The sequence below is a fragment of the Sinocyclocheilus rhinocerous genome, unplaced genomic scaffold (assembly GCF_001515625.1).
Source record: "Sinocyclocheilus rhinocerous isolate Xijiao unplaced genomic scaffold, SAMN03320098_v1.1 scaffold1492, whole genome shotgun sequence".
NCBI classification, from domain to species: Eukaryota; Metazoa; Chordata; class Actinopteri; order Cypriniformes; family Cyprinidae; genus Sinocyclocheilus; species Sinocyclocheilus rhinocerous.
In genome coordinates, this window is record NW_015636532.1 from 164,106 (window position 1) to 173,867 (window position 9,762).

Genomic DNA, 9,762 nt, shown 5'->3' on the forward strand with positions numbered 1-9,762 from the left:
GGATTTTGTAATCTTAAAGGACATATCTCAAAAACTTGACTTTGAACTTACTATTTGTAATTTAGATCTGCAAAAGACTTGAATGCATCCAGAAAACCCAAAGTTGGTTACATAAACCCAGAAAGAGAACTTAAAATACTATATTTGTGTCACCTATTCATGGCACTGGTTGGAGATTAATAGTATCAACTGTCACTGACTTTCAGGTGTCTTGTTCAGATATGCTTTTAATGTACAGTGTTCAAGTGAATACCGTACTTTTTCTGAGCAGGAGCAGTTATCAGATATTAACAAGCAATCAGAGCCGGTTTTCATGAACTGCTTAGACTAGTCTTACAAGTTACTTTGCATTTTAAAGAAAACCCATGCAAATACAAAAAGCAAATTAAGAAAACACCTTCATCAGTTGTGGTGCACATCACAGATCACAATCAAATACATAAACGTGCTGCAAATACTTGCAACACAACCAATAACCATAACCATTTGTATAACCACAGCTGTACAAATACCATGGTTAAACTATTAATTTGCAGCGCATTCGAACTCTCTCGGCCACCGTAGTGTTTTATCTGTCAGGAATTTTTAAGTCCAAACAGTAGTTGTTCTGATTTTATTTGAACACCAAGAGTTTGGTTAGAACAACATAAGGGTTATAAAACACATACATTAGAGATAGAACACACATGACCAAAATCCAGGGTGATGAAAATGAGAATAAATGTGAAACAATCTCTCACAAACATACAAAATATTCAGAATTTGTCATATACAACAAGACACTCCCAGTGCTACTTTACTTCCAATGTTAGATCATGTTTATTTTGACTAAATGGAAAACATCATTCAAATCTTTCAGAATTGTTGGTTTTTGATGCACAAAGCACCTTTTCTTTGCCTTCTCTTTCGTCTTTGCAAAAGTGCTGATAAGTGAGTATGAACCAGAATTTGGGATCAGTATAGGCTACTCTTTATGGCAGTGTGGTGGTGGTGGGGGGGGATAAATCTGATAATCCATTCATGCTGTTGAAGTATGACAATAATGATAGACTGTTTTATCTCTCATTGATTCCATTTAATTGTAAAACTGTTTTCCTGCAATGTTATACATTTAATCCACATAACCTGTGAGAGCAGCAGTACAAATGTTGATGTATACCTGAGGAAAAAATATTTGGCCACAGGTTTTGTTAGTCAATCACGGACATCTGTTACATTTACATGCATGCCTGGCAGGTGTTTTCATACTAATGACATATAAAGTGCATAAATATGTATGTTTCAGTTAACAGCTTTTATGGGTTTGGACGAACTGCGGCATAGTTTTTAATAACTTGAGAAAAGCGAATGATTTTGACTTCGTTTGTGTGAGGTTTGAAGTCCTGCCACAGGTATTCTGGTGAGAGCACCTTGCTGGGTTTGTTATACAGGAAGTACTTGTTCAAATGAGACTCCTCCTGCCATGCCGCCTCAATGGATTTAGCTGCATCAATGTCCAGCTGCTCCCGGCAGGTTTTAGCAACCTCATGTACATCTTTCACTAAGCCACCGATCACAGCTCCTCCATAATAATAATCACCCTCAGCAACAGGAATGTATGCTTGAGACTCGGGCCTGCGCTCATATGGGAACTGTTCACGGTGAGTTTGATAGTAACCAGGATGTATCACACCTATAAGACGACCCAAAGACTCTGCCCCCCATCGCCCATAGAACTTTGTGTCCACATCAAGACTGAAAACATAGTCGGCTTCATTGACCAATCGGCTTTCGATCAGTTTCTCCAGCTTTTCCATCCTGCGCAAAGTGATCTCCTGCCATCTGTTAGAACTAGCCACTGTCAACACCGTCAGTTGACGACCTTCGCCCAGTTTCACTGCAGGAACCTGTTCTGGATGATCGGTGAACAGGTAATAATGCACACGAAATCCAACAAAGTAATTCTGCTCTGCGGACTCCAGGAAATCTTTAAGAAACTGCGTGTATCTGGGGGGAGGGAAAGAGAGGCTGAAATGTAAAGTAATGAATTAAACGGAAAAACCTTTAGTTTTTTTTACCCCTTTTGGCAATGTATTCACCATAAGGAGGTTGTAAGGCAAACTTCGATATGCTGTACATTTGAGACCATACAAAACATTAGATCAGCGGTGTCCAATTCTGCTCCTGAAGGGCCACTTTTCTTTTTTTTTTTGTAATGTCGGGATTAGCTCAGACATGAGGAAAAGCAGGATATTCAAGAAATCACGGTTAACTTATCATTAGTTATGATCAAGTCTTGCTCATGGTCCTCAGTTCCCAAAACATCACCACTTTTTTAATGCTTATCATCATAGGTATCAGGCGTACTGGGTATCGGGTTGACCAATCTTTTTTTTTAATCTTTAAAACGTTTTTATTATTGTGAACAATAATTATTGTTTTTTTTATGCTAAATATTTAAAGTGGGTATGTTCAGAGAGTAAGTTGCTATGGCTACTTACCTTGAAAGTTACGTCAGGCGTTGAGGTTATTATGCAACATACCCTGCTTTCTGGAAACCCCCCCAGCCTAGGATCGTATTGCAGCTAAGCATTTATTTATTAACAATACTGTCAAAAGAACACAAGATCCAGAAAAAAGAAAAAAACACACACTCTAAAAAATGCTGGGTTAAATATAGACAAACCCAGCGACTGGGTTGTTTTCAACCAACAGTTGGGTTAAATGGTTAACCCAACCTTCTGGGTCAAAACAACCCAATCGCTGGGTTTGTCCATATTTAACCCAGCATTTTTTAGAGGGCAGGAAACAGCACTCCGACGAGGGAACAACAGGAAACAGAGCATACGCAAATTAGAAGTCCGACTAACAAAACTAAGAAACTCACAGAACACTAAGACTGTGTTCTAAATTAAAATTTTAAGCATTTGCCTTGCTAACTCTCTGCCTTGTGGACTTGGATGTACTTCACTGCCGAGTGCCCACTGCTGGTGAAGCCTGTATAATGAGTTTTAATGGATCACCCTGAGCCCTTGATCACGCTATGAATCCGCTATGGTGCTGATTTATTTTTCATTTTCTTTTTTTTTGTATTAATTTTTTATGCACTGTTCATGAGTGTCTGTCTATAAGCAAAGCGGAACACACCCTGTGTTTCTAGTGAGCCTGATGATCTTGATTAGCTGGTTTAGGTGTGTCAAGCTGGAGCTAAACTCCAGGAGCAGAATCTGTCACTATACTAGATAAACAGGTTGGCATGCAGGCTTAGTGGAGAAACTGGTAAAACCATGGAGATGGCCAGATAAAACTAGACACATTTTCCTCTCACTATACGTCACAGAAAAACAACAACAGTAAAACAAACAGAAAATGTGTGCTATGTCAGTCATGTTTGTTAATTGTCTGACTCTTACAATTCATTTCAAAGCCGATGAAGATCAGAGGAAGAGATGGAAAAAAACTCACTTTCCAAGAGCGAAGACTGTAGTTGCAATGGTGATGTTTTGTTGTTTGTAGATTGAATCGATCAGGAATGAATCAAAAGTTCCTTCCCATACAATTGGTGCTAACCATGGTGTCAAGGCAATAACTTTGCCATCGAGGCTGTTTTAAATGAGCAAATAAACATGTGCATGAAATGCAAAGTAGTATTAAAACATCATTAATAAATAATGTAAAAAGGTTAAATATGTGTATGTTCTTACCCAACTACACTGGGCTGATTGTATGAAAGCCTGTACAATAAAATAATAACAGTGTAAAATAAACAGTTGGATTTAATTGCATTCATCTCCTAAAGTCAAAGTTTGCAATTTGTCATTATTCTAAACCGTTCTTTCCTCCTGCCTACTTTTCAAACGTCTGTGGATGGTGTGTCTTACTGTGGGCTGAACATGGATCTTGGCATCACAAGGTCTTAACTGACTTTAAGTTAAATGTCTGCAGCACATCACACCCACTAGTTTCACTGGTTACCTGTCAACATCTGCTTTCAATCAGCAAATCCATTGACAACTTTTAAAGCTCTTTCTTGTCTTATCATTCAATACCTCAGAGTTACTCATTCCATACACACCTTGCCACATACTTTGGTCCTCTGTAGTAACTCATTTAAAATAGCATACTACCATGATAGGATTTGCCTTTCTTTTATATATTTATATAGTGCTCTTCCCCTTCTTTTAGAAGCCTTGGTTTCGGATAAATTTTTCCCATTCATTATAAAGAGTTATAAGTCATGAACCAAACCAACCAGCAACAATTTGAATCACAACATTACAAACTTACAAAAGCTCTGGAAAATCTGACGAGAAGACAAAAGGTACACAACTGCGTATAATGACGTTAACAAGGGTAGGAACTACTACAATTCAAAGAAATGTTGTGAATGACAAATTAAAAACCCTGAAGAAATATACAAAATATTTAAAGATGCTAATTACATATATATATATATATAGAGAGAGAGAGAGAGAGAGAGAGATAGAAACAATAGATGTACGTTTAATACAAAATATGGACATACAAATGTTTAAGTAATTTGAGAGTGTAGAGAGATTATCATTATTATGACGAGAGAAAGAGGTTCTTATTATCATAATGACTATAATTATTACTATTACATTCACAGTGCTTCACAGAAGTGAAGAGGCACTTAGGAGTTCTTTGGTTAACAACCTTGTATCTCAGAGTAGGTCTGTCTTTAATGGTTTATTGTTATAAATCCTTTCCCATATGAAGAAACTGAATGGGATTTTTACTTCTGGAACCCAACTTTTGCACTCTTCATAGGGCTTAACATTCCTTGAAAAGTCATTTCAAGATACATCACTAAACCTGTCCCACCCTATTTTTTGTTTCTGAATAAAATCCTTTTTCCTCTTCACTGTATGCACTTGCTGCAGAAGTATAGAGCAGATTCTGGGTCTAAGCACTTATTTGGGATAAACAGTTTGTAAACGTTATATTCTAATCGCTGAACACATGCAGACACACATAGCAGAAGGCTAGTGTCCTTGCCTAATTGAGCCTGAGGGTGGTACTCTAATGTTGATTGACAGGCTACACATGACACACACATAGAATTATACTTTATTTAATAAGCTACTCCTCATATAGCTTGTTAAGGATGAACAGACACGCCAACTAGTTACTAACCTGATATAGACTAACGCACATAGCTGAAGCATTCAGTTTATATTGAGGTCTTTCTAGTGAACGAATATATGGTGGGGCACCATAAAGACGAGCTGTGGCTTACTGCATGACAACTCCACAAACACATCACAATAAATTAAGCAAAACTGTCGAAGAATATGTTTGCACTCACCCTTGTTGTGATTGCAAGTTCGAGTTTTCCTGGTGCGCTTTTGTTAGGCTAAGAAATGGGGTAAAGAATCAGAGAATAACTGTGTTCTCTAATATTAAAACTTTTGTTGTGTTTGTTGGTTTGCATGTTTCTATTAACATGTTTATTTATCCACAGAACTCTTACTTCACAGTAAAGCACCATTAGCAATTACAAAAAATGTGTGCAGTTGCAAGACAAAAAGAACATGTATGTGTGACGGAGCTACTAACACATAACAACTAACATGTAATCTACCTTATTAACTGTGGGCAATGGTAAACCTCTATGGTCCAAATCATTTATAGACATGTGCAAGTGTGTGAGTGTATTTGTATGTTTACGGAGTATATACAGTACTACATTCATTTGATTACATTTATTATAATTAAAACAAAGAAGCTTTACCGGCTGTTTAAGTATGTGTAATGTAAAAGTAATTTTCTGGGTTAAATACAACTCAATATATTTCTAACTCTTTAAATCCCCACAAGTCAATTTGCTATTAAGATGGGAAAATATGATTCTCTTTTATTAAAAAAATTTTCAAACCTTTACACAGAAATAAATCTATATATTTTTTGTGTTCTACAATCAGGAAAGCAGGTTACCAATTTCCAGTACTATAGCTATTTACTATCTCCATTCATGTTTAAGACAGCACTCAAGAGCATCCTGTACCAGACAAAGCATTCTTAAAATATTTTTCAATAGTTTGAACTCTCACTCTACTGTTTGAGTGAACAGTATATACATAAATGTGTATGTGTGCTTCTGTGAATGATTTACAGTATGTTATAATGTTACAGTATGTGTATGGGTGTATGTTTTGAGTGAGTGCATGAGCAGCGACAGTACTTACTTGAGGCATAATCTTATCTCTTTATATCTGAAACAGAGATAAAGTTACAATGCAGAAACACTGCATCCCTTATTTGGTAATCTTTTTTTTATTTGATGATCTCTTTAAAGCATGCATGCTGCCTATACAAAGTATTGGTGAAAGTGAGCTTAAAGTTTAAAAAGGCTGTATGTATAACTTTGACTCTGAATGTACTCGAACAGAACAAACAAATCAAACATGCTAACATGGTTACCGATCCAATTACAGTTTCAGTCATAGATGGTGTCTTTTATTCTCATGTTATGAACTGTGCGAAATTATTCAAATAATTTGTCTGCACAGTAATTACATTACTTATTAATCCAAGACAGGAGTATCCCATTTATTTCCAGGAACAGTAATAAGCTATTATTAACTGGTTATGTTTTATAGATATTTACTAAAGGCTGTTTTGATGGGTGTAGTTACATTTGAAAAAGAAAAAAAAAAACTTACCCGAATGAGATAGAGTTGTAGCCCAAAAAAATGAGTCTGTGAGGAAACACAATAACAGAACATGAATGATAAAGTGAAGCTGATCACATTTTTTTCTGAGTGAATTTACTTTTTTAATTTAATGCACAGACAAATGCAAATCCTGTTGCAGTAGTTTGAAGTGTTACAGTGATCTTACACACCCAAATACTGTAGCAAACACAAACGTTTAGAAAAGCTTCTATGGGTTAAATCTATTCCTATGAATTCATTTTCGTATGAATTTTAATTAACTGCTTATTAGTCGTGTAGCGTCATATATAATTTCTGACAGGAATGAAAATGAGGCTATTTGGTATATTGTAGTATTGTTAAACAACATACTGAATGAAGCTGATGAAACAGTTTTGAAAGTTGTGAGTTGTGAAAATGACATGATGTATAGGATCTTTACACAGTACATGTCATTGCAAAAACTATAGCTATGGATCGTTTTCATCGGCCTATAATTCAATATGGCGTCTAACCTGTGGGGTGTATTCAGTCAACTAATGGACAAGCCCAAAGTGATTAAATATGAAAATGGTAAGACGGATATATCTGTCATGTTAGTAATGTAAGAAGTTTCACTTTACATTCGACATTCTCTCTTTCACTTCCAAGTGATTACAAGACCTCTGTAAATAAGAGAAACTGTTTGGCGCCTGTTGCAATAGGATCAGGGCCATACTGAAACAAGTTTTTTTCTTCACAACAAAACCTTCAGTATAATGTTTCAGTATGCCAGACATCTCATTTCTGATGTGCATGAGCTCATCTTGACACCATATGATCTGCGTTTATTTTTAATGCACAGTTAAATGTGAGGGAGAGAGAGAGATGTTTTACAGGATAATTCAGGAGATGACCGGACAAAAATGTAGATCACAAAAATAGTCAATTTTCACACACACAGGGACACAAAATTACCTCTCAACTGGGCCATTATTTCAGTCCCAGTCACCACAGACAAGAAAAAAACCTACATATTTCAAAAAGGAATTACATACCCACTTAGTAAGATGCCAAGCAACACCAGAAGAAAGGGATTTACCCGCATTGTTTTAACAGTTGGATCCTCATTCAATTTGAGAAGTGGAATGGATAATAAGATAATGGAGGAGAATAGTCCTTTTCTAAAAGGGGGAGGAGTGTGTTGTGTGGTGTTGTTTAGGCAACAACAGTCTAAGCTACCTGAAGACTCAAACAACCAATCAAACTACCCCTGGCAAATTAACAGCCAATGACTGATCGGAATCATTCAGTATCATTCATAATATCCCCAAAGAGCCTCCACACCAGATGTAAATAACATTCTGAAAACTGTAGAGGCTACAGTAAAAGCTTGAAAGCCCCACCTGATATGCATCCACTGTTGTACAGGGACATATTTAGTTTATTAAAAAATGGTATTAAGGCAGAATAGGACCCCTTTACAGTTGTAGCCAAACCTGCAAACCCAACACTAAGCCAACAAATCAGTAGCTTCAAGTTAATGTAGAGAACAAAACAGAGAAAAGCAGCACACGATCAAAGCAGACAAACATGTGCTTAAACCCATTAATATTGATGGGAACGCCCTTGTTATTTTGTGACTTCAGAACCTCCAAACTTAACTGTCCTTGTCAGTTTTTACAACAAAGTGACAGAAATGACAACAAGCATAAAAAGCCTTTAAACTGCTTTATGGAAGGAAATATTTCATTGTACGGATGAAAACATACACACTTGACAGTAAATATCCTCACAATAAATGTCAGTGTGTCAAACGCACACACACACACACACACACAAATCATACAGTATAAACAAACAAGGGCATGCATAAACAAACAGTGGATTCAAAGCATGAATTTCATTAAGTCATTCCTCTTGTGATCTCAGGAATAATATTATTTAGCAAACCATTGCAACTTTATTTTCTGTGTGCAGGGCAGAAATAAGTAGTGTAGAAAACAAGACCAATCATCTAGTTATCACGTTATTCTGTACATTATCCTGTTTATTGCACACATAGTAGCCAAATAAATAAATAATAATGAGATTAACTTTTATTCATTTAGCAGATGTTTTTATTTTAGATGTTTTAAACTAGCACAGTATAATAGTTGTCAGGAACAATATTGAAATACAGTTTGGCCGGCTACATGTAAATAGGCTATATTTGACCTCTGGATGCAGTGATTGACAAATCAGAATCAATGTTACCAATAATAATGTTACTTGCTTGACGGAAAGGGTTGCCAGGTTTTCATAACAAAACCCGCCCAATTGCTACTCAAAACTAGCCCAAACTATCCGCGTTTCGAAGGGGTCCCCCGGTAAAAATGGCATTCCGGGGGATAAAATACATGTTATTGGGGTTGCTTCAACCTGCGGCAACCGTGATAAAGTAGCTCAATTCCACGGGAAAACCACGGACCTGGCAACACTGTGACGGATAGTAGGCTACATGAGCGTTGTCGCTGCGCGACCACAACAGCTTTAAGTTGTCTAATTTGGCATGGTCTCCCTGCTGCACTAATAATAGTAAGCCATTCCTCTGTGTATACATATCCTTACAAGTACAATTTTAGCTGTATTATTTGTGGCCCCTTCAAAAATTGCTCTTGAGAAATTTTATGTTTATTGTCCCCCCCCCCTACTGTTAGACGAAATGTACGCCCCTGAGGGCACAGTGGCGTGCACAGACCTCCGAAGGAGCAGGGGAGAAATCGCGCTGTCGTGTTATATTATTTGGCTTTCTATTAATGCAATACAATCAATCACAGCCGTCAGGCCCGTAGCCAGCTATGAGGTCCGGACCTCTGTAAATATTTCATGTTCAGAAATAAAATTTGTTCTCTGAATGACTAATTTGCTGTTAAACTCCTCATTTGAATGTCTGCATGACATGTATAATTCAGTTTAGACAGTTTGCAAAAATGTTTAGTGTCTGTGGTATGACAATGTTCGCTGCGAGACGCTGCCGGAGTGAACGAGTCTTCTTGAGAGAGCTGTGAGTGAGGGCGCGGGCGCAGCCTCCGTGTTGCCAGATCCAGCTATTATAAGCGTTTTTGGACTTGTCTTTTCCACTTAA

The 9,762-nt window shown here is 37.0% G+C and overlaps 1 protein-coding gene across 1 annotated transcript in view; it reads right to left on the reverse strand.

Annotated features, from left to right (window-relative positions):
- Window positions 1–1,053: 1,053 nt before the first annotated feature.
- LOC107747818 (globoside alpha-1,3-N-acetylgalactosaminyltransferase 1-like) overlaps window positions 1,054–9,762 on the reverse strand; it is a 22,470-nt gene continuing 13,761 nt past the window's right edge. The window contains exons 2-7 of the mRNA XM_016562425.1: window positions 6,666–6,701; window positions 6,189–6,215; window positions 5,309–5,356; window positions 3,684–3,713; window positions 3,445–3,582; window positions 1,054–1,986 (exon numbers count right to left, since the gene is read on the reverse strand). Of these exons, the coding sequence (XP_016417911.1) occupies window positions 1,296–1,986; window positions 3,445–3,582; window positions 3,684–3,713; window positions 5,309–5,356; window positions 6,189–6,215; window positions 6,666–6,701 (970 nt within the window). The 3' untranslated portion in view covers window positions 1,054–1,295. The remainder of the gene's footprint in view (window positions 1,987–3,444; window positions 3,583–3,683; window positions 3,714–5,308; window positions 5,357–6,188; window positions 6,216–6,665; window positions 6,702–9,762) is intronic.